The 24,733-nt window shown below is 46.9% G+C and overlaps 1 protein-coding gene across 1 annotated transcript in view; it reads left to right on the top strand.

The window, feature by feature from the left end:
- The window catches only part of LOC146816462 (ATP-binding cassette sub-family C member 10-like), a 699,272-nt gene that overhangs the window by 385,839 nt on the left and 288,700 nt on the right, over positions 1 to 24,733 (top strand). The window contains exon 8 of the mRNA XM_085609512.1: positions 4,320 to 4,489. Coding sequence (XP_085465638.1) covers positions 4,320 to 4,489 — 170 coding nt within the window. The remainder of the gene's footprint in view (positions 1 to 4,319; positions 4,490 to 24,733) is intronic.

The raw sequence follows: 24,733 nt of genomic DNA, 5'->3' as shown, positions 1-24,733 counted from the left end.
AGCCTTCTACTCCTGCATTTTTCTTGTGAAGAAAAAGTTGGGAGAATGGCGTCCCATTCTGGACCTCAGAAAACTCAACAAATACCTACAGAAAATATCCTTCAGCATGGTAATTTTCCAGGAGATTTTGTAATTTCTAAACCATTCGGATTTTCTTGCCAGCCTTGAGTTGTAGGATGCATATTTCCATATTCCTATCCATCCCAAACAATGCAGGTTTCTTTGTTTCACCATGGCAGGCGTACACTATCAATTTAAGGTCCTCTCCTTTGGCCTCCATTCAGCTCCTTGGGTATTTACCAAATGTCTTGCTCCCATGGCAGCACATCTACGATTATAGGGCCTGCAGATTTTCTTGTATATCGACAATTGGCTAGTGAAGGCTCCTTATCTTCACTGGGCTTCAGAATCCATATCCATCTGCCAACACCTGTTTCGCTCACGGGGGCTTTCAGTCAACTACCATAAGCCTGTTCTCACACCCTCTCAATTGATAACTTTTCTCAGATCAACTTTGGCTACCCTCCAAAACAAGGCATTCTACTCTGCAGAAAGGCAAAACATTTTATCTTTGGCTCACAGTCTTTCCCAAAAACAATCCGCTTCTGTTTGTCTCTTCAAATCCTTTCTCAGCATGATGTCCTCGGTCATCCTCATGGTGCCCCACGCACGTCTCAGAACAAGACCTTTTCAAGAGCAGCTGGACAAGCAATGGCTTTAGGTGACTGGATCATTCGAGGACATTATTCAGATCACTCCGATCTTGAAAAAAGTACTTCCTTGGTGGCAGTCCACCGGCACTCTCTCTGTGGAGTCTGACATTCCTCTCTCCACTTCCAGACTTTATTCTGACCATAGATGCCTCATTGGAAGGCTGGTAGGCCTACCATCAAAAGTTCCAAGTAAGTGGCAAATAGTCTCTCTCTCTCTAAAATGCACATCAACTTTCTGGAATTCAGGGCAATTTTCCCAGCTCTTCATTCATTTCTCCCAAGAATACAAGCATCTTCCATCCTCGTTTGTACGGACAACACCAACTGCATATACTATCTCAATAAGCAGGGAGCAACAAGGTCTTAGATTCTGTCCTTAGAAGTCCAAAAGATATGTGAATGAGAATCTTCATCAAGGCGGAACATCTTCCAGGAGTGAGAAACAACTAAGCAGTCACTGTGAGCAGAATAAGTCAAACATGTCACGATTGGGAACTCGATCAGCTAATTCTCGACTCCATCTTCCGAAAATGTGGAACACCCAAATTGACCTCTGTGCATCTCAAGAGAACCAAAAATGTCAGTTCTTCTGCAACTGGGAACCTCAGAGAGGGTCATAGGGGAATGCGTTTTCGATAAGAGAGTCAGTAATCTTTGCTTACGCTTTTCCCCAATTCCTTCTCATCTCCAGAGTTCTGCTGAAGATGAAAAGAGAACTGTGCCAGTTGATCTTCATTGTTCCGTGTTGGCCCCAGCAGCATTGGTTCACAGAGCTACTCCTACTGTCATAGTCTAAGCCTTTTAGCCTTCCAGTGATAACAACTCTACTGACCATGAGCAAGGGACAAATTCTGCACTCACATCCATCCTCTCTTCAGTTGCATGCTTGGCACCTGAATTCAATGAATTCAAAGATTTAGGCATCCCCTGGAACTGTAGGGATGCTTTGTCCAGGGCTAGAGCTGAGTCCAGCAATAAAACGTACAGATTTAAATGGAAGCGTTTTTGTTCTTGGTGCCTTCGAAATGACATCCACACTCTTGTCTCATTTCCTGATCAAGGTTTGCTTATCTACTCTCTCTGGCAAAGTCACAGCTGGCTTATACATGGGTGATGGTCCAACTCGCAGCCAACTCCGAAACAGGGGTACTTCTGATGCTTTCTCCCTTTATTCCGCTCGTATCAAACTATTCATGAAAGGATTATTTAGGACTTTTCCTCCCATTCTGCCCTCTCTACCAGAATGGCTACCATTTAAGCCAATTCACAAAATAGAATTCAAGTTCCTGACTTGGAAGATGGCATTACTTCTGGCTCTGTCCTCTGTGAGGAGAGTACGTGAAATCCAGGTTTTCACAATAGGTGAACCCTATCGACAATTCACGTTGTACTACGTTTTACTGAGAACAAATTCTAAATTCATCTCGATGGTTCAACTCAGTTTCACTCTAATGAGCCTATTACCCTCCACACATTTTTTCCAAATCCATCTTCTCCAGCAGGGAAGTCTTTTCACTCTTTAGATGTTAAAAGATGTTTTAAGTTTTAATTGCTAAACAGCTACGCAAAACAAATCACTTGCTGGTCTCATAAGGACCTCAAAGATTAGGTGCTTCAGTCACAAAGAAGACTATTGCAAGATGGATTGCTGCTACTATTCAGCTCTGCCATACTACAGCGGGTAAAGCTCTCACAGTCAAGGCCGATGAACACTCTACAAGGGCAGTTTCCTCTTATGCTGGAAAAGTACACATACTTTCATGCTGCATTCTTGTCTTCGATCTGGCTGCTTACAGTGATGCAGCTGTAGGACAGGCGGTCTTACAACATCTATTTCAGTAAGATAAACCTCTATTCTTAGAGGTACTTTTTTCCTTCATTTATATGTTTTTACCATTAAAATGTAAATGCAAATGTAGTGCATTTATATAGCGCTCCGCACACCCCCGAAAGGGTCTCTCAGGCGCTGTGCACATACCGCTGTGGAACCCTTCCTGGCCTTTCCCTGTGAAGTGCCCACTCCTGGGCACCCCCAAGGTGAAGCCAGGCATCCTAGCGCTGTTGGGGCAATTAAGCAAGCTATTGCCCAGAGTTGCAGAGTGGGACCCATGATTAGAATAGGCACCAAGGCGAGAATTATCAGGTCCGGGGAAATTGAGCCCAAGACCCGCTTGGCAGGAATTGAACCCTGGCCAGACCTTTGCATCAGGGTCTGCCGCACTAACCATTCAGCCACATTATAAAGTTATGAGATGCTATTTTGCTTTCGCATGTTGCATTGCTGATATCCTAGTGATAAAGGCTACAGTAAATATGTGTTAAGGTATATGCTTGTATATTGTACTAGCCGCTAAGGGTATTTATTTTTTGTTTCTATGCATATGTGCTCATACAACTGCAATCTGATCTGATTCAAGAATGTTAATCTATGAAAGATCTAATACTGGAGAAGAAAATGAGTTACTTTCCTCTATGTATAGTTCTCCAGTATTGGTATCTTTTATAGATTCACATGCGGCCCACCCTCCTCCCCTGAGAGGCTTCCCTTATTTCCTCAAGTATATAGTTATATAGAACTCCGATTTTCTTGGTAGTGTTCTACAGGGTGCTGTCACCTTATTGGTTGTTGTTCAAGTTTGGTTCTTTTTACAAAAGATATATAGGCTATTGCACTGAATGTTCATTGCATTGTAGCCTATGATAGTATTATCTACTGCTTTTGTAATGATACCGTGGGACACCCACTACAACGACAGGTATGATTCATGCATGTGAATCTTTGAAAGATACAAATACTTGGAGAACCGTAGTTACAGGTAAGTAAGTCGTTTTCATATCCAAATGTTGGCGAATTTCCTTGAATTTAGGATATTTTATGTTCTTGCAGCCAGATGAAAAGCAGAAGTATTTCTTTTCAAATACACATATCCATTACAGACACTTTGTAGGGCAGTGAAGTGGGCCTAGCCAGGCGTGTTGTAACTTTGAAGAAAAGAAAACGCTGTTTTCTGTCATCTGGTTATATGCAGCCATTTTACTTGATACAGTTTTAGCATTTAAAGGCTCCACCTCTGAAAATGGTTTAAAATCAGGGTCCCAACAAGTTGAGAAGAAATGTGTGGTGGCGGGGGCCAGTGGGAGGATTAACCTTTGCATCATTCTGATTATGGTGTCCCCTGCGCTTGTTTCTTCACAACACCATCCAAATCATTCTTTCAGAGTATATGCCAAACCTGTACACATCAGAAAAGACTATGTTGGTGTTGGATGGGAACAGGTGGAGATACACTGGTTAGGCAGAGACTTCAAAAATAGAGGGATGCCCTTGCTGTGGATCACTAAAAGAACCGCTTGTGGTCCTATTTGTGGCTGCAGGTACTTGCTAGTCAGAGGAAGAGTGAGAAAGGTAATTGTTCTTCTATCTATAGTAAATGTTTTGGATTCAGTTTATTGTTAATATGTAGAAATATGTAGAAACATTTGATTCTGTTCTGATATCCACTCATGGAAAGGATAGGGTATTCTCCGATAATTACTTGTGGCACTACTCATTTCTACTCAATTTTTTGACCTATGAATGTCTGAACCTGCTGTGGTCTCCTGCAGGTTTGAGCAAGAGAACGAAGAGCGCTTGGAGAGAAACCAGCGGTGTAAGTTTGCCAGTGACACAGCAATGCAGTGGCTAGATATCCGTCTGCAGATGATGGGCGTCATTGTCCTCACAGCTATTGCGGTAATCGCCATCATTCAGCACCAGATGGAATCCAGCAGCCCAGGTATTTTCCCTTTACTAATACCTCCTTTTCTCCTCTAGGAGAGAAGGATCTTGCGAAGGCACTTAGAGTATTGTTACCAGAGAAGCAGGGTTGAAGGCTTTTCATTAAGTCTGGGCAGTGAACTCCGCTCCACTCGTGGAGTTTGCTGAGTTTTCCGCACTCCTTGTTACGCGGAGCTCGCAAAGTTCCGGAAAACTGATTTTTTTCCCTTGCTCGCGTTCATCAACGTCAAGTTGGCGAGCGAGGAAAATCTACCTCCCGGCGAGATTTTTCCTCGTTCGTGATCGTCAAGTTGGCGAGCGGGAGCGTGGAAAATCAACCTCCAGGCGAGATTTCTCGATGCAGGCGGTCAGATTTCTCATTGCGAGTGGTCGCATATGCTCGCGACTGCTCGTGTTGAGAAACCGTCTGTTCGCGTTGAGAAAGCTGCTGCTCGAGTAAAAATCAACTCAAGCAGCAGAAAGGAAGCAGCGCCCGCTTGCGCTGTGCATGGTGCCATTTGTGATGATTTCAAAAGTGTGGACAAGCACCTGGCACTGAAAATCACAGCGAACAGTATTTATCTAGTGCACTCCGCTGCTCGCGGAGCTCTGCATAGCGCAGCTGAGGTTTGTTTTGCACTTTGCGGAGTTCCCCGTAGTGGAACTACGCCCAGGCTTACTTTTCATCCACCTTGCAGCTTTTAGCACCTGCTTATGATCTTGCCCTTATCCACTATGTCCGTTTTGGGATGTTACTTAGGTGGTACCAAACTGCACACACTGCTCTCTGTTTTTCAGGTGTCAATTTCTTTAATTCAATCATTCAACAGTTCTGAAGAACTGTCCCTTCTATGTTCTCCCCAGGGCTTCTATCTGTTGTTTACTCAAGGTTTCTCTCTGCTTTTCCCCAGTAAGTTTTTTCCCAATTTAAATAGTTTATTTTGGTTTAAAACAAATCATTATATGGGCACATATTGAGAAACAAAGCTAGCTATCAACACATTGAAACACTACATTTCGTCCAGAATTTACAAAAACACTTTACAGTCAGAATTAGATGACAAATTTATATCGTTTTTAATAGAATCGTCGTCAACCTCACATTTAAATTTTTTATGTAGAAGGTGAATCAAAAAAGGCATGTTTATCCTAAAGATAATAAAGACACAAGGTAAAATACCTAGAAAGGGTTGACTCTTGCACCAAACCAAAATGGTGATGCATATACTGCAAGTGATCCACAGGATCCCTCAGGGGAAATAAGGGTTTTCTCGCATCGTAATTCTTTAACAATAATGGAGAAAATGAATATATTTGATCATCGCGCTTGGACTACAGCATTGCACTATTGGTAGGCCTCCCAAAATACATTACTCAGAAACCATTAGCAGTTCAAAACTCAGTCACCAGGCTAGTACTGGGCTGGAGTCTGAAGACTTCTATTTCAAATGTTTGTACAAAATACATTGACTCACTATTCCAAATAAATGTCTACACAAGGCTCCCTGCATATGCAACAAGACACTACACAGCCAAAGCAGAGACAACTATATGTCGGCAATGTTCTTCAGATTCACGCCTTCCAGAAATCGTTTTCTATATACCAACTTCTTCACAAATTTGCAAAAGTAAGAATGGTTGGCTGGATGTTATCTTTGCTAATTCCAGAAGCAAGGAATAAAATACCTTTATATTTATTATCACAATCAGACTTCCTACATTTTTAAAAGAACAATTAAAAATCTATTGTTTTAATCTCAATTTATTAAATAAGAAGCTGTTCATTTATTAGTAGGCCTCCTCTTCTTTTCCCCTTTATGCTTTTTTTGCTCATGTGTGAGCTTTTTCGTGTGTCTCAGCACAAGATACAATAGAAAATTAAATAATACATTTTAACATAATTTCCTCAAAATCATCTACCTATTTCAGTGCATGAAACAACTGTAAATGTAGGGCCAGATGTACAATCCGTGAAAATAGCGGCTCGCTATTTGCGGCAAGATGCGACTCGCAAATAGCGAGTCACTATTTGGTACCTATAAACCGAATAGAAAACATGATTGAAAGTCGGTATTGACTTGCAACGCTATTTCACCAACTCGCTATTTGCGAGTCGCTAAAAGTCACGCAAATAGCGAATCCCATTAAAAAGACCTATTTTGCATCTGCAATTTGCAAGTGTGCCTGAAATAGCCTAATAAAGCACTTTCAAATAGCGAAATTTGTATAAAAATAAATAAATATGGAAAACACTTCCTGGTTGAGCTGAAGGACCCGAAAACAGGACGTGGTGTCCAAGGATACTCCTGATCAAAACCCAAGCACATGTCCAGGTGCAGCAGCACTGTTCTACACTGCCGATTGAGCATTACAGACAGCATGAGCAGCAAGGCCAGCAAGAAGGGTACCAAGGAGAGGCTGAGGAAGCTGAAGGTTGCTGACAAGGAGCTGGACGTAATAATGGAGGAATGTTGCAACCACCTCGAGGAATTATTCGGTAGTGCCTCACACCGTCTGCCAGAGGCTAAGAAGCGCATGATCTGGCGCTATATGCAGCAGCGCATAAATGCCCTTGGAGCTGCACACTGCTCCATTGACTAAATCAAAAAGCGCTAGCACGATCTTCGCTCCAGGGCAAAGAAGAGGTTGAAAGCACGGTTGGAAGAGGCAAAACATACCTTAGGGGGACCATCCACTTCAGCTAAGCCTTCATCAGCTGAAGCCATGGTGGAAGCTACACTGGAGAGGGCAGCTGTAGTAGGCTTTGGGAACCTTGACACATGCCGGCCAGCAAGAAATCCTGGTAAGTGAGAAATGTGATGTGTGAATACCCACCAACGCCTGTACTGTGCATGCATACTAATCAACCACAAATAAACATCCATGTACAACAAACAACACTAGTTGTGTTGCATCATGGGAGATGTAGTCTGTGACAAATTCAGTGTAGTGATGGAATGACTTGAGCTGATAAACATTGCAACACCACTGAATCAGTGACTCACATTTTATTTTTTCTATCATCTTTTGACACATAGACACAGCATTGGAAGTAAAGAACACTGCTGATGACACAGCGGGTAGCCAGGAGCTTAAGCAGATGTATACATGGCAGGATGTGGGAGAAACAAGTGGGCACAGTTCATCTGAAGTCCCAGCAACTGAGGCAGCAACCACTTCACTGGCCTCACCCATTGTCACTCCTGCTTCACAGCAGAACCCAACATCACAAGGCTCTCTGGCCACCAGGGTGCGGCTCTCTCGCCCAACACAGCAGTCCCAGTGGCGGAAGCAAAGTTTGTCCTCCACTGGACCAGCCAGTCAGACCATGTCTGCAGCACTAGATCAGGAGATGTTGCAAATGCAGCACCTGCAATACAAGACACAAAGGCAAAGAAATGTCTGGATGACACAGGGCTTCCGCATGATTACGGGCTATCTTGCTGAGAATCAGACCCGGATTGAGGCAAAACTGGATGCCCTCAACAACACAGTGGCAGTCCTACCCAAAGAATGGGCTGAGGAAAGGGCAAATTTTAGGCACATGGAGCGCAGCAGGGGCCACAAACTGCACACTGAGCAGAGCCAATAATAGGGTTGCGCATGCTACCAATCAACATAGCCAGCGCACCCTTGGGCTGCAGGTGAAGATGGGCCACTACAGTGGGGATGTTGCTCGTGGCCTAGAGAAGATCACTGCAACAGTGGAAACACTGCAGACTAATATGATCGTTGGTGGAGGTACCATGGGTGGCACTGATTGCGAGGTGTCAAGCTGTAGCAGCGTCTCAGCTACAGAGACACCAGTGATGCGCTGTAGCAGCAGCCGGCACCTTGGTTTGGGTAATGGCAGCTCTGGCCAGGCTACTCGGAGGGGCAAAATATGAACTGTGTTGTCTTCCAACACAATGTTAAGATACCTTAATAATCTTAATGTGTGGTGACGTAACCCCAACTGATTTGTTTTGTAGTTTATGCCTACATTTACAGATGGGCATGTTGTCCTAAGTTTGGTAATGGATGCTTGCACAATAAAGCACCAATTGATAGTTACAAATGGTTCTGTTTTATGTACAGGCGAGTGCCTAACTGATGTGTACGTACCTTTCAAAAATAGTTGGCAATCTGGTCCCTGCGCCTTCTCCCATCTGCTGTAGCGCTAACATCCCTTTGATGTAGGGCAGTTGATCCCGGGTCCTCATCCTCCGAATCTGTGTCCGACACATCCATGGGCATTCCACCCTTGCAGGCCATGTTGTGCAACATGGCTCATGTTGCCACGATTTTACAGACTGTCTCTGGTGCATACTGCAGAGCTCCACCACTCTTGTGTAGGCACCTGAAACGCGATTTCATGATTCCAAAAGTATGCTCAATCACCGTCCTTGTGCGCCTGTGTGCCGTGTTTTACCGCCTTTCATGTATATTGTTGGGAGACAGATACGATGTGAGGATCCATGGATGCAGGGCATACACACTGTCACCTGTTGTCAGATATGTGATGGTGAGGTTAAATGCTTACAGACATACAAGTGTATAAACATTTATCTGGGGACTGGTAATAACATTACCTAGGAGGTATCCATCATCAAAGTCACCTCTTTCTAACCTTTGGTATAGACCACTTTGTATGCATCATGAGTGCCTTCAGGGAATTTGGCTACAATGTATGTGATGATATTTTTAGTGTCACACACAACTTGGCTATTGAGGGAATGTGTGCTTTTCCTGTTATGGAAGATGTATTCAATGCAGGATGGGGGACATATGGGCACATGGGTCCCATCTATGCCCCATACGACCTGTGGGAACCTTGCTATTCTGTAAAAATCGACTTTTGTTTGGTCTACTTCCTCATCATCTCTGGGCATGTATATGTGTTGATGGATGTGATATAGCATGGTGTCTAGGAAATTATGGAAAAAACACGAAAGCGCACTCTTAGACACCTCACCAGCCACTGCAATGACATCCTTGTAACTACCAGTGGCCAAGAGATGGAGGGAGCACAAAACCTGCACATGTGTGGGAATTGCATTGCTGCGCAAGGTTCTTCTCTCCAGTTGTGCCTTCAAGGTGTCTATGAGGTCTAATATGACACTGCTACTTAGCCTGTACTGCTCATAAATGTCCTCCTCTGTCTTATCCAATGTCAGCCTGACTCTGAATATCCTCTCCTGTTTCCTCTTCCTTTGCAGTGCCGCCATTATCCGCCTCCTCCTCTCTAACACGTACAGGGCAGCCATTGTGGAAAGATGTGTGATGCATTCTGGGGCTGTTTTTATAGGTTGGGCCAGAATACCACCTGGTTCTGATTAGTGGTAAATTGCACGTGCAAATGTCCTTTTTTGGGCTTTGTCACAATTTGCGTCTGCTCCGTACATGCAATTTTGCGTGTTGCAATTTGCGACTCGCAATTTTGGAAACGCAAAAACAGTTGGTTTTTTTTGCGAGTCGGTATTCGCTCGCAGCGCAATTTTGACAATTGCGAGTGCCATTCGTACATTGTATATGGCCATTTTTGCATGCGCAAATCATTTTGTGACCGATTTTGCGCATGCAAAATGGTCGTACATGTGGGCCCCGTCTATATAATAGTAGGGTTGATTTTACTGTCCTGAAATCACAAAGGACGCAACCCAAAAGAAAGCCCTTTATTGCATAAAGAATGTCAAATGTAAAAAATAATGTGGCCACATCTCAGTGGAATTAGTAAACAGACAGCAAGTTCCAGGCAAATTGATTCCATGTCTGTAGGGTGCCTCAAAGACTTTAAATCAAACATCCAATTCTTTCTAAGTTGAGATGGACAACAGTTAACCCATAGATGTGCTACGTAGATGTCAAATCATGATGGTCACATAAACTTTATTAAATGAGAATTCTAATAGGCCACCATACTCAGGGGAGTAGTAGTAAATGTGGGACAGTCTATTTAAAGGCAAATTCTACGCCAGCTGTGGTGTGACAGAAGACATGAAAGAAAAAATGGCTCAAAACAAATGACTTTCAATACAACAAGCTGCAGTGCAATTGGTAAAGCTAATAGAGGTCATTGTAATATAGATCATGAATCGACAGTCAACCTGCTTGTAATTTCTATCGCGTTATTCCCCATATGTGGCTTCTCTCTGTCTGCCATTTTCCCAGTCTTTAACTACACTGGTAGCTACAGCGACTTCCTGCTCATAGGCAACTTTCCAGGGGCTTCTCCTTACCTGCCGCTTCTTTTGCATGTATCTCAACCTTAGATTTTCCTGGGGGTTGGGATAATTAATGTCTGCCATAAGGATCTCCTTCATCTGTGGTTTCCCTGGGGTTTCTACTCATCAGTGGCTTCCCCAGGTGTTATGTTCATCCGCTGCCTTTAGTGGCCTTCCAACATATGACTGTTCCAGAGTTTAACTTATCTAAGTCTTTCTTGTTGACTCTCCTTCTGTGTGCCTTCACTCAAGGTTCTTGCTACTTGTATATTGCACTGGATTTCTTCCACTTAAAGTTTTCCTGGGTCTCTCAGTGCCAGTAGTTTCTACAAGGTTTCTTCCCAACACTGGTTTCTTCCATGTGTTGATTGCCAGGGTGTCTCCTCACCTGAAGTTTCTGCATGCTAACTTCCCATTTGTACCTTCCCAGTGGATTGTCTAACTGCGCAGTTTCTTAGAGATTCTGTTTAATTATGGGCTCATTTCTAGTTTCCCAGAATTTCTCCACATATGCTGCCTGTGTCGTTTCCTTAACATTTGTATTTGCTTACGAAATATGTATATTCTCCTGCTGTGGCTCTCCAGGGTTTTCTATCAACTTTATTTTGCCGGTTTATCACCTCATCTGTTGCTTTCCAAGGTTACTCTTCTTTGTCTCCTTTGAGGACTCTGCTAATACATGGCTTCCCTGAAGTTTCGGCTTACTATTCGTTTTGTCATTGTTTCTCAAATGTGTGGTTACTCTGGAGTTACAGCAGTTATTTCCTAAGGTTTGCTCCTTATTCGTAGCTTATGCAGGTTGTCTGTTCATCTTTTGTGTCTAAAAGAATTCCCTGAAATTTCCCTGCATCTTGTTATTTCTTGAGGCTTTTCCTAGTCCTGAAAGTTCAAGGATTTCTCCTTACCTGTGATCACCTCAAGCTGTTTACTTATGGCTGTGTACTCTCCATCTTTAGTGAGAGCTGCCACAATTGCACCGTCTAAGAAGAAGCTAATGCTCCGTGACTCGCCTGCTTCGGCATTTCATGTGAATAACTTTTTGCAAATTATCCGGTGTTCCCATCTGGCCTGTCCACTTCTTCATCTGACCTAAACACTTATAGGAAAAGCCACTTCGACTAGTGCATATATTCTTTTGTTGAGTTTATTTATTTTTGGCCTAATGCAGGAAAGTGTCAAGCATAATATATCAATCAATCTATCAGAATTTGTAAAGCGCAGCAGTTCACCCGACAGAATATCCAGGCACTTGTAAGTACCGAATGTTCATTTGAACTGCCAGGTATTGAGAGCCCTTCGGAATTCCAGAAGTGAGGTGGTGATCCAGAGTTGCATAGGGAGGCTGCAGAACAAACAGGGGAAAAGCAAGGAAAAAACAGTGAAAATGAGGGAAGAGCAAGGAGAAGGCACACAAAAAGCAGGGGAGGGGGTGTGGCAAAGAGCGTCAAGATGGCGGTCGCCTCTGCCGTCCGCTTACAGCCAGGCCAGTGACGGGGCTCTAGGAAATGGACAAGCAGCTTCCATGATGGTCCTGACCAGGGGGCTATAGCAAAGAGGTCTTTGGATGGCGGTATGCGCATGAAGCAATGGAGAGGCCTGATGCGCTGCCACAGACAAGATGGTGGTGCCCTTGTTGAGCTTTGCCTCTTCTCGAGGGCACGGGCAGCGAGGCCATGCAGACAGGCGTCCGAGTGACTGAGGCCGTGCAAGAGTGCTTTCGGTTTCCCTTTGCACCTCCACCCACCCCGAACAGGAGAGAATGGCGAAAGCTTCAGTGGCAGTGCCTGCTGTGATGACGGGGACCAGTGGCGGGCCTTGTGGCTTCCTCCTCCTCCACTGAGAGCGATGAGCTTGCATGCACTTAGTGACGGCCTGGGGCAGCTCTGCGGGGTGAGGAGGAGCTGCGAGTGACCATCCTTGCTGCCCCGGACCCTGAGGAGTGTCCGGTGCGGCATGGGCAGGAGCTGATAAGGATTGGCTCCGTGCTCCCAACCTGGATTGGTGGAGTCACTGCGGCCGAGATGCTGGGGCCGCGGCGGTGATGAGAGCCCCTTGATGCAGCCTTGCGCTTGAGGCCAGGAGTCGGGTGACTTGATGAAACGGGCCCTGCTGACTCCTTCCTGATCGCGGTGGGCTAGGTCAGCCTAGCTCCTCTGGTCCCAGCGGTGCAGTGGTTGGAAGCCGCTGCTTCAAGGCCATCTGCCAGATTAGGAGGGCCCCTGAGAAGACCAGTGAGAGATCGACGTGGGTGAAGGTGGTGGGGGTGACTCCCTACTGCTGTGGCCAGAGGGCAGTACACTGTGCATGACAGCACCCCCCCCCCTCCTGGGCCCTGCTTATTCAGGACTGTAACTGCTGGGGTCCATTGGCCTGGTAACCCCCCCTTGACCTGGCGGATATCCCTGCCCCGGATCCTCCTGCGGGCAGTAGCAGCATTGCAGCACCTCCATCTGCTTGTGTGTCAGCCGTCCCCCATACCTCTGCTTCCCCAGTCCTTGGGCCCTTGAAGAGTGACTTGAGAGGGAATTGGAGACCAAGCTTGCTCCTTCTTCAGCTCTTGGAAACGGCCAGCTCCTTGGACTCTATATTATGCGTGCCATTTTACCTGGAACTGAGTGGTGTCCCGGGGGTTGTGTGGCTGGATCACTTGTGGCCAATCTTGGCGGTATGTGGCTGTGTGCCACTTCGCCGCTGGGCTGCTGAGCTACCTGATCGCACCTGATCTGAGCACCGGACCCAGGCATCCATCTACATACTCAGCTGACTACCCTCTTCTGTCAAAGACACCATGGGCACGGACAAGCCATCACCCTCGACAACATCTCAGATGTGCATAGAGCAGTATGCCACGAAACAAGGTAATGCTTCCAGCGCCTCATCGAGTAAGCCCACGGCATCCGTGGGCGACCTCGCCACCATTCTTCAGGCCATAAATGCCTCTCAGGTCTCAGTAGAAACCAAAATCGAGGAGGTGCGGTTAGACATGGCACTTATACTGCAAGATCTTTGGAATGCTACAGCGCAGATTACTGAGGCGTAGTCCTGCATATCCAACATGGAGGACGACGTCACCACCTTGAAGGCACAGGTATCCCTTCTGCTATCACACACTGCTGAAGTTCATCGCTGGGTGGAGGATGCTGAAAATCGATCTTGTCATAATAACCTGCGCTTTATTGGCATCCTGGAGGGAGTAGAACCGCTTCAGGCAACCGCCTTTTTGGAAGACTGGATGAGATCATGGATGCCCGCGGAGCGCTTGTCCCCGTGGTTCATGATAGAGCAGGCGCATCGTGCCTTGACACTAAAGCCACCACCGGGGGCTCCCCCGAAGGCCTATGATAGCCCAAATTTTTATCCTTAGACACCAGGACCATGTTCTACAGGTAGCTCGTACCTGCCCGAACCTACCAAGCTCACAAGGCCCTGGTGTTTCCAGATTCCAGAAGGTGCAATCTCTGCGCCGATCATCTGCGGCGGTCAAGCAGAAGCTCCAAGCCTTGAATTTGTCATACTGACTGCTCTTCCTGGCTCACCTCAAAGTGATCTTCGACAACAAATCCTTCTTCTTGGGGGGCGCTAGAGGGTACGCGGCAAGATGGCTGCGCCTTAGTGCAGCTCTGCTGGGCGAACCCATTATCCTGCCTATTAACGTGTAAGCCAACTCCACACACTGCAACACAGCATTGATGATGTGCCTAGGCGACTGGTGAAGCAGCTTGATGATCGAGGAGACGGTAGAGACAACATGGCGACTGAGAATCGCACACAGTGCTGACCTCTGCTGATGGATCTGAGGCTGCTGGCTGCGTCGTGCGGGGCTTGGTGGCGCTGCGGGGTCCTGCACGCCTTTGCTTGCTGAAGGTGTGCTTGCTCTGGGGAACCGTGGGGCCGCGTGGCTCTGTTTGGCATTTGGAGGTCTAACTGGAAAGATCTGCTGTTGCCTCACTGGAGTGGTGCTGTTGATTGCTGCGGCGGCGGCACATGGCTTGGTGGCTGCGGAACTGTGGCGTGCGGTGAGAGGAGCGGCGGGGGCCCTGCTGATCTTATATAAAAGGAAGGAAAAGGAAAATAACGGAAAAGGACGTGGAGGTGAGGCCTGCAGCGGCGGGTAGAGGCTCCTGGAGTGTTGCTGTGTGCCACCCTCATATCTCCACCTGGCCCCCCAACCCCTGGGTTTGAATGCAGCTGGCACACACAATACCTGATCACCTCAGCCTGTGGGTGCCATATTACATCGTGCCCGCTTGTGCGGTCTACCCCGAGTTTGGTGGAAGGGTAGCTGCAAGGTGCTAATAAGTGCCGGGATCCTGGCCATTGGCTGCGGACATTATAGCTGCGGTTAAAGAACTCTGGTGAGGGCACTTAGGCTCTCATGGGCATCAACATACTTTTCATCTATTCACACAGGTGAAGTGCTCTGGAAGTGTTGTGTACCAACAGACTTGCTGTGTTGTTGATATCTGCAGCTGCGGCTACATGTGGATGTCTTTTTACTCTGCTGAGGCCAAGAACTAGTGCACTGGAGGATTTAGAGATCCACTGAACTTAACATCAGGCCAGTTTGATCCCCTTGTGGTGCGATTGTGTGGCCACCCCTCTGAATTTGAGTGGATATAGCCGACATAACAAGGAGATTGTCCACAATGGGTGAAACTGATAAGACTCAACCCCGCCTCATGTTTGAAATGCGCAGGCCTGGGAGGTCGCAGCAGAAGCCGACTTCGGACTCTGAATTAGATGTCCCAACGGAAGAAGCCCCTGCGCTGGAAACAACGCTCCTGGCAATGCAGCATAGTCTGCAGTTGATTGATGGCAAGATTGACACCTAAATCTGCGCATGGACCATATGTCAGCGAAGCTTGAAAAACAGGGCACCAGGCTTAATGAGGTGGAGAAGCGCGTCTCCACTGCTGAGGATGACCTTCACATATCGCTATGATGTCGAGACAGTACATCTGTTAGGTTTAAGTTTCTGACAGAATACTCTGTGCGCGACCGTGCTTTCAAACTGTTTGATAAAGTTTACTTTGTTTCTTTGAAGAATTCCATTGCTAGTGTCGTTTGAGCGCGCATGCGCAGAGCCGGCTAGAAATCACTCTGGTGATTCTTTACAGGCATCACTGTAGACATCCCGAGGTAGCAGGATACCATACACAGGTGCAGTGGCTTTCTGAATCCTGCATTTTAGCGGCAGAGTAAAGTGTGTATATATACTGACTTATGGACATCCCGTTGGCACCTCTGGTCCCAGCTTAGTACCGTGACTGGATACCGAAGGAGATGTAAGCTTTCAGATAGGCTTAGCGCATTACTCGATGGAGCGCTGTTTACATCTTGATTCCCCTGTATTTGTTAACTTCAAATGGTTTTTGGATTGGTTTCTGAAACCGGTGCTTTCTAGATTATTCACGATAGAAATACTGTATTAAAAGTAATATTTGCATTAAAGACTTTCATTACTATGTTAGTATCAACTAGATAGATAGCCCAGGTTGTGTAAACACTCCAGTATTCATTGTTTTTAGCTATTTGGCAATGTTATATATTGGTTATTTAGATTTCACAACCTATTACTTTTGTACACATGGTTTTACTGACTTTAGAGGGCTTTCTCCATGAGGCTCTTTGTTTGAATTTGTTGTCCTGACCTCTGCACACAACTTATATGGGAGTAGTGTTAGAGTAATTTCTGATGGAGCTGTGGATTCCTCACCTTATGAATATCCCCTGCACCAGCATTCCGGTGAATTTTTTCCTAGCTCTCCACTCCGACAAGGACGTCGGCTATGCTCGCGACTCCGTATGACGTCACTGGAGCCATAAGAGAGCCTCGTCGGCGTGATGAAGTCAGTTCCCTTTTTTCCGCGCTGTCGACGCGTAACGGTTTTCTATCACTCTCCATATTTTGTAGACTTACTTTGTTGTTCCTTCAACTTTATCTTTTGCTGTTGCGATGTCGTCTTCGAGGAAGTCTAGGTTTAAGCCCTGTAGGGAGTGTGGGGGTCACATGTCCATCACTGATCCCCATGAAGATTGCTTATGGTGCTTGTCGTCGATCACAACGTGGAGGACTGTTCCTGTTGCATGAAAATGAATCCGAAGGCGAGAGGCCAAGTTGTTTCTGGCCAAGGCAAAGAAGGAAGGAAGAGGGCGTAAGAGAGATAAGTCGAAGTTGTCGACTTCGCTACATCGAAGTCGAGAAAACATAAGAAAAACCAAAGACATGGATCTCGGTGCTGTTCGATGAAGGGTAAGGCTTCGACGTCGGATACTCCCCGTTTGGATACTGGCTCAAATCCGTATCCACAGTTCCCGACTCCAGGTTCGGATCCGTTGCATGTTTTGAATGCAATGTACGGAGTGTTTGCCAGGGAGGCTTTCCCATCTGGAGCACCTTCTGGTCCCGTGGGTCCGCTGGCTTTCAACTTAGGCGTGCCCCAGCACTATGCACAGGCACCGGCACCCTTCGTGCCTTTCATGCCGATGGCGCCGTCATGGCAGTTTCCGACTCCTAGGGTCTCGACGCTGTTGATGGAATCCCCGGCGCCGTCTGGTGAGCCTTCCTCTCGCCCTTGTACGAATCTTATGCCTCCTTCGGAGCCTCCTCCGGCACCGGAGCAGTCGGCTCCGCGTACGACGCCGCATCCGCGGATTGGTTCAAGGAGAGAGGCACAGAGACTATTGGAAGAGGAGCAGTATCACAGAGAAGAAGTATAAGAGGGTGAATTGGAAGAGTCTCTAGATGAATTCGAGGGAATTCAGGAGGCAAGTGGATTGGACACCTCCCCTGAATGGGAACTCTCTTCAACAAGGGCTTCTCCTCCTCAAGAGGTAGCTCCTTACCATATGGTTATAAGAAAAGCTGCGGAGCTTTTGGATTTACAGTTACCTACTGCTGATTATAAGCCGAATTTGCTAACAGAGGTCTTACATTCGCCTTCTTCTACAGTTGAGACCCTATTACCTTTTAATGAAGCCTTATTGGAGCCTATCCTCGAGGTTTGGCGTAAACCACTCTCTTCGCCTGCTGTTTCGAAGGCTGTGGGTAGAAGATATAGGACTGCACCAGGGGATCCACTATTTCTCTCTTCTCATCCATCTCCAGAAAGTTTGGTGGTGCAGGCATCTTGTGCCAAACAATATTCAGGTGCTTTTCCTCAGGCTCCAGCTGACAGGGACTCTAAGAAAATGGAGCAGTCAGCTAAAAAGGTCTTCTCTTCGTCTAGCATGGCACTAAAATCGACCAATGCTACCTGTCTGTTGGGCCGTTATATACATGCTTTGATGGACTCTGCAAAACAGTTGGCTCCCAAGTTACCTGATGAGGAGAAGGGAAACTTTATGGAGGTTCTTTCGGATGCTCAGACTGCAGCTAGACAGGTTATTCAATCAGGCCTGGATACGGCTGATTCAGTGGCCAGAGTTATGGGCTCCTCCATAGCTACAAGAAGACAAGCTTGGCTTCGATCCTCTGGATTTTCCCCTGATGTCCAGTCCACTCTTTTTGATTTGCCCTTTGACGGATCTAATCCTTTCGGGGAAAAGGCCGCTTCGGCTTTGCAAAGATTTAAGGATAGCAGAGTCACGGCGAAATCCTTGGGATTGCAAACCCAGTCAAGGGGTTTTGGCTACAAAAAATATTGTGGCTTTGGAAGATCTTCCTTTCGCAGCTTTTGTAAACCTCAGCAGCAGCAGCAGAATCCACTCTATAAGTCTTATAGAGGAAGAGTCAAAGGTCGCCAACGTGGTTCTGCCCGCAATCTCTCCTCGTCCTTTTCTGCCTCCCCGCTCCCTCTGGTACCGCAGGAAAACAGCCCTAGATCCCCCATCCTGGATCATGTGGGTCCGGTATGGGGTCGGCTGTCTCACTTTCTACAGGGTTGGAAATCAGTCACGTCAGACCTTTGGTTTTAAACCTTGTAGAGAATGGGAACGCCCTTCCCTTTCGGGAATTTCCTCCTCCTTACCCTCCTTGCCAAGGTTTTTGTTCAGAGGACCATTTGCTTCTTATACAGAAGGAGGTCGTTGAATTACTACAAAAAGGTGTGATAGAGGTGGTTCCAGAGCAGGAAAGGGGTGAGGGATGCTACTCCCGGTATTTCCTGATCCCCAAAAAGGACGGCAGGTTACGTCCGATTCTGGACCTCTGGGTCTTGAATTTTTACCTGAAGCAGGAGAAATTCAAGATGCTGACCCTTGCTCAGGTTCTTCTGGCGCTGCAGCAAGAGGACTGGATGGTGTCGATTGACTTACAGGATGCATATTTTCATATCCCCATTCTGAAGGCGCACAGGAAGTATCTCCGTTTTACGGTAGTGTCGCAGCACTACCAGTTTCCGGTCCTCCTGTTTGGTCTTACTACTGCACCTCGAGTCTTCATAAAGGTGATGGCAGTTGTGGCAGCTCATCTCAGAAGGTTGGGGATTCCTGTTTTCCCCTATCTGGACGACTGGCTACTCAAAGCGGAGTCGCCAGAGATGGTGATTCATCATCTGCGAGTAACATCTCAACTGTTGTTCAACTTGGGTTTTTCAATCAATGTGCCCTCTCAGCGCAATCTGTTCATAGGGGCGGTACTGGACACTACTGTGTGTCGATCTTTTCCTCCTCCACAAAGAATTCTCGACATTCAGGAGATGATTTCTTTGTTTTACGATGGAGCGGTTGTTCCGGTCCTGAAGGTCGTTCGCCTGCTCGGTCTGTTCGCTTCCTGCATTCTGTTGGTCAGTCATGCGCGCTGGCACATGAGGGCGCTCCAGTGGTGCCTCCGCAAACACAACGGAGATCTCAGGGAGTCAGTCAGAATGTTCAGAGACGCTGCAGCGGCGCTGACTTGGTGGAGTGTGCAGAGCAACCTGTCTCAAGGCAAACCCTTTCAGCTTCCTCCGCCGGTGGCCACAGTGATCACGGATGCCTCCACTCTAGGGTGGGGTGCTCATCTGGGGGATCTGGAGGTCAAGGGTCTTTGGTCTCCAGAGGAAAGGTTGCTTCACATCAAACTTCTGGAATTGCCGGCAATACGTTTGGCACTAAAGGCTTTCCTTCCCTCTCTTTGCAGTCAGTCGGTTAAGGTCCTGACGGACAACACTACTGCAATGTGGTACATCAACAAACAGGGAGGTGTAGGGTCGTATCGTCTCTGTCGAGAAGCTCTGCGACTCTGGTCCTGGGTTCAGAACCATCAGATTTGTGTGTTTGCAAATCATCTAGCCGGTGTGCTGAATGTTCGTGCGGACAGTCTCAGTCGGCGTTACGCGGCCTATCAAGAGTGGCGGCTTCATCCAGAGGTGGTCCATCACATCTTCCGGCGGTGGGGATCTCCCCGGTTGGACCGGTTTACCACCCAAGAGAACGCGCACTGCTCGTTGTTCTGCAGTCCCCAGTTTCCGCTGCAGGGAGCGCTGGAGGACACGTTTCAATTGGATTGGAGTTCCCAACTCCTTTACGCGTTTCCTCCCATACCCTTGATTTCTCGGGTTCTGAGGAAGATTCGCCAAGACCGGGCCCAAGTCATATTGATCGCCCCGGATTGGCCAAGATGGGTGTGGTACACAGATCTTCTTGCACCCTCCGTTCCGTCTCCCTCTCAGGGCAGACCTCCTCTCGCAGTCGCAGGGGCAGGTTCTACACCCCCACCGCCAGAGCCTGCACCTTCATACCTGGAGATTGAACGGGGCAACCTGAGTTCCTTCTGTCTCCCGCCGGACGTTGTGGATGTTATCTTATCTTCCAGGCGACACTCAACAAAGTCGATTTATTACTATAGATGGTCTAAGTTTGTTAAATGATGTGGAGAGGGATCCATTGATCCTTTAAAGGCCCACTTGTCGAATGTTCTTCAGTTTGCTCTTTCCTTGGCTCAGCAAGGTTGTGCTGTGGCCACGGCTAAGGGCTATTTGTCAGCCTTATCGGCTTTTCTCTGTCTTCCTGATCAACCGTCTTTTTTTTTAAGTCTCCTATCGTTTTGAGGTTTATCAAGGGCCTTATCAATAGGTTTCTGCCTACTCCCTTTGTTATGTCCCAATGGGATCTAAATCTTGTTTTACCTTTTTTAATGGGTTCCCCATTTGAACCCTTACATAGCTGTCCTTTGAGGCGTTTGTCTTTTAAAACAGTCTTTCTGGTAGCCATTACCTCAGAAAGGAGGGTGAGTGGGCTTCAAGCTCTTAGTTCAAACCCCCGCTTTTGACCAAACATGCTGAAAGGATGGTCCTCAGGACCAGGGCTGCTTTTCTGCCTAAGGTAGTTACTCCCTTTCATCTGGGGCAGTCCATAACTCTCCCTGTGTTTTATCCTCCCGCTCACCCTTCTAAGGAGGAGGAGAGACTTCACTGCCTGGATCCTAAAAGAGCGGTGAGCTTTTACTTGGACAGGACAAAGGACTTGCGTATGGACGATCAGCTGTTTGTGGGCTACGTTGGACGCACAAAAGGCAAGGCTGTGCACAAGCGCACTCTCTCCAGATGGATCATCTTGTGCATCAAGATCTGCTATGCCCTTGCTGGTAAGGAACCACCTGAGGGTATTAGAGCTCATTCTACTAGAGCCAAGTCTTCCACCTCTGCTCTGGCCGGAGGTGTTCCTGTACTGGACATTTGTAAGGCAGCGACTCGGGCCTCCCTCCACACTTTCGCAAAGCATTTTTGCTTGGACTCCGAAATGAGGAGGGAGGGCCACTTTGTGCGCTCTGTCTTGCAGGACTTTTTGGTATAGAAGGGTGGACACCCTCCTCCGGGAGTGGGACTGCTGTGGGAATCTATTCATAAGCTGAGAAATCCACAGGCAGATGTATCCATCAGCAGAACAAGTTATTTACCTTCCGTAACGCTTTTTCTGGTGGATACATTATCTGCCTGTGGATTCCTCACTGACCCACCCTCCTCCCCGTTGTCCACCTTTATATACCTTAAAGTATGCCTTGTTTGGCATGTTGTTTTACATTGTATCTTTTTCTATCTGGTACATTTGTAGGAAATGCTTATGTCCTTTAGCTTTCCTCTTTGATTTTGTACTATGTATATTTGTTCAAATGTTGTGTACTGTGTATACTTTGAATCTGTTGTCGGTCCACCTGTTCGCCTCAGAGGCACGGAAAAAATGGGTGGAACTGATGTCATCACACCGACGAGGCTCTCTTATGGCTCCGGTGATGTCATGCGTAGTCGCGAGCGGAGCCGACGTTCCCGTCAGCGTGGAGAGCTAGGAAAAAATTCAGCGGAATGCTGGCGCAGGGGATATTCATAATGTAAGGAATCCACAGGCAGATACTGTATTCACCAGAAAAAGCGTTACCGAAGGTAACAACTTGTTCAATAGGTACACTCTGACACACTGACTTTCCCCTTCCCCCTTCCATTTTTTACAGAGCAGGGCCCCCTTCCCTGAGCTGTCGCTAGGTTGAGGTGTGGCCGCTTATCCAAGAACTTTGGGTGAGTTTCATCAGCAATTAATGTGTATCACATATGTGCGTTAATGATTGGAAGAAAATGCTGAGAGAGCTCCTTCCTTGCATTACTTAGACTATTATTAGAGTGACTGATTGACGAGTATTCCTCTGTCGTTTTCTACCTTTTGTCTCACTGTTGCAGGTACAACCAGTAACAATTAACATCCACTTATGAAGGGAAGCAGCAGTATATATTTTTGGTCCTGATGAAAACCCCGATACCCTATGGATCTATGAGGGTTGAAACATGTAGACCTGGTTTTTGTACCAAGTATTGAGGAATTTTACATTCGATTGCTCTTAGCACTGTATTGTTAATCCTACCAGTAGGACTGAGTCAATAAGCTTTATTATAGATCCCTACTAGGTAGTTTTATCTTCACCACTTCATTAGTTATGTTTCCTTTGCGCTGCGTCTACACCATTTCTCTCATCATTGGGATTTAGTATATCCTTTATAATGTGGGTGCTCTTAAAACATCCCTGAATTTCCTCTCCTCAGAGGAAGGGTTGTAGCCCTTAGTGGGACTAAGTTTTCCCACTAAGAGGGGATACCCAAATGATGAAGCATGTCACCTATGGTGGGTGAGGGTATTCGTCCTGAAAGGGATCTTTCCCCAAATGAATATGTGAGGCGGTAGTCTGTCACTCCTTACGCTGAGTTTTGTCTGGTTTAGACCCAAGGATGTTTTTTGTGTTATTATTCTGTACTCTAGGGGTATCTTCTCCTTGCTGGTCTTTAAACTTGTTATCCCTGGAACCTCCCATCCTGTCTTTGTGTTTCACATGTAAGCAGATGACCCCTGTGGAGGAGCCAGTGGCCCCTTCTGGGTTGGACAGCTGGATTGCGGAATAGAGTGAAAGCGAGCGGGCTAGATTTGTCCCCTGCTTTCTCCCTTTTGTCACCTCCGGGCCTTACCTTGGAAACCAGTTTCACTTTGGCAGAGGTCTTGAGGAAAGTGGCTGATATCGTGCATCTTACTATGCCTACTGTGGAAAAGACTGTAGACCCTCTTATAGTCCTCAGGCACTTTCTCCATACCCTGTGGGGAGTCTTTCAGTCCATTTTTACCTATGTTCTCTAAGGCTAACAGGGGCAAGTTGCATCAGGTCTCAGATGGCTGTCAAGCAGCCAAACTGCTCATCAAACGTGGAATGGAGTCCCATGACTCCATTAGACGGCCCATGGCATCTGCTGTGGCATTGTGACAACATGCATGGCTCTGGAATTCTGGATTTTTGGAAGCTGTTCAGTCGGTCTTGATTGACATTACATTTGATGAGGCTCATCTTTTTGGAGCCCAAGCGGATGTGGCCCTACGTAGGTTTTGGGGAGGGTCAGACCCTTAGCCTGTCTCCTCCTTCCTTTTTCAGTTTGAGTGGAAGGGGGTTCCTTTTTTCGGCAGGCTTTCCTCCTTTGTACCCAAGTTGACTCAGTCATTATGATTTTTGCACCACAGCTTCTATTGCTGATGTTATGGCTCATTCTGCTGATCTTTGCATACACGTTTTGTTGCAAGACTTGCTTGCTTGTAGTGTGGCCTTTTCAGGTCTTTTTCCTCCCTTTTGTCCAGCCACGGTCGTGGATCGTTAAGCCGGTTAAAGCTTTATTTCCTTCCAACGCTGTTGTTGTGCTTATGGTGCTGAAGTATTAAGCACTACTTATTTCTTATTGAGAGAGTGTTTGCCTCAAGTTTCTATCTCCGGATGGTCTTTGCAGCTGTATAGCTGTTCTGTTCTTTATTTTACTCTACCCTTGCTCCAGATGGAAAGCAGGGCACAGGGTGCACCCATTCCAGGCCCATCTCCATTCAAGCATAGTCCACTCTCGTTGCTCCAACGTGGCAGGTTCAGTCTGGGAAAACAGTCAGCCCTGACTTTGGACCCCACGTGCAGTATAAGTGGGGAAAGGGGTCCACAGAGCAGCCTCCAACCCACTCCCCGCACGGCAAGGGAAACAATGGGTTAGGCTACTCAAGGAAACTCCTGAACTAAAACACCCGACCTCCAAAACAAATTTGCCCAAAAAGAAGATTCCAGATAAAAAAGCAGGGTCGAGATCAGTCAAAGCTAGGTATCTAATGCCATAAAAGAGGGTCACATATCTCACCATGAGACTGGAACAGGCAGACGCACAAACAAAAAACATGTGTTCACGGGGCACATTGCAAGTACCAGTAACATCAAAGCCACCACTCCCCCTCTCTCTACATTTCCGCACACAAGTAGCGTGTATACAAAGCAACTTGCAGTACGCACAACTGGGGGTAAATTCAAAAACAGGTAGACCCAGCAGGAACATAGTCTTGGGAAGGGGTCGCGCAAGCACCACGCTCTTATGCACACACTGTGGGGAGTGCTTTTGGAAAAATTCGTGACATCCATAGACACCCTGCTAAAGCCATAATCCTATCCCTCCCTAAACTCGACCTTCTTTCCTTCGACGTCGACTTCCTCCTAGATGTTGACTTCGACGTCGAATGATGATGTTTCTCCTTCGACGCCGAACGATATCTCCTCGACGGCAAAGTCTTCGACGACGAACGAATGCGTTTCGCCGCCGGATCTTGCTTCGACGTTGATTTTCTCTTGGAAGCATGAGCATCCCTGG

Source organism: Triturus cristatus, chromosome 6 (genome assembly GCF_964204655.1).
Source record: "Triturus cristatus chromosome 6, aTriCri1.1, whole genome shotgun sequence".
NCBI classification, from domain to species: domain Eukaryota; kingdom Metazoa; phylum Chordata; class Amphibia; order Caudata; family Salamandridae; genus Triturus; species Triturus cristatus.
This window is presented reverse-complemented; position numbering and strand designations above follow the sequence as displayed.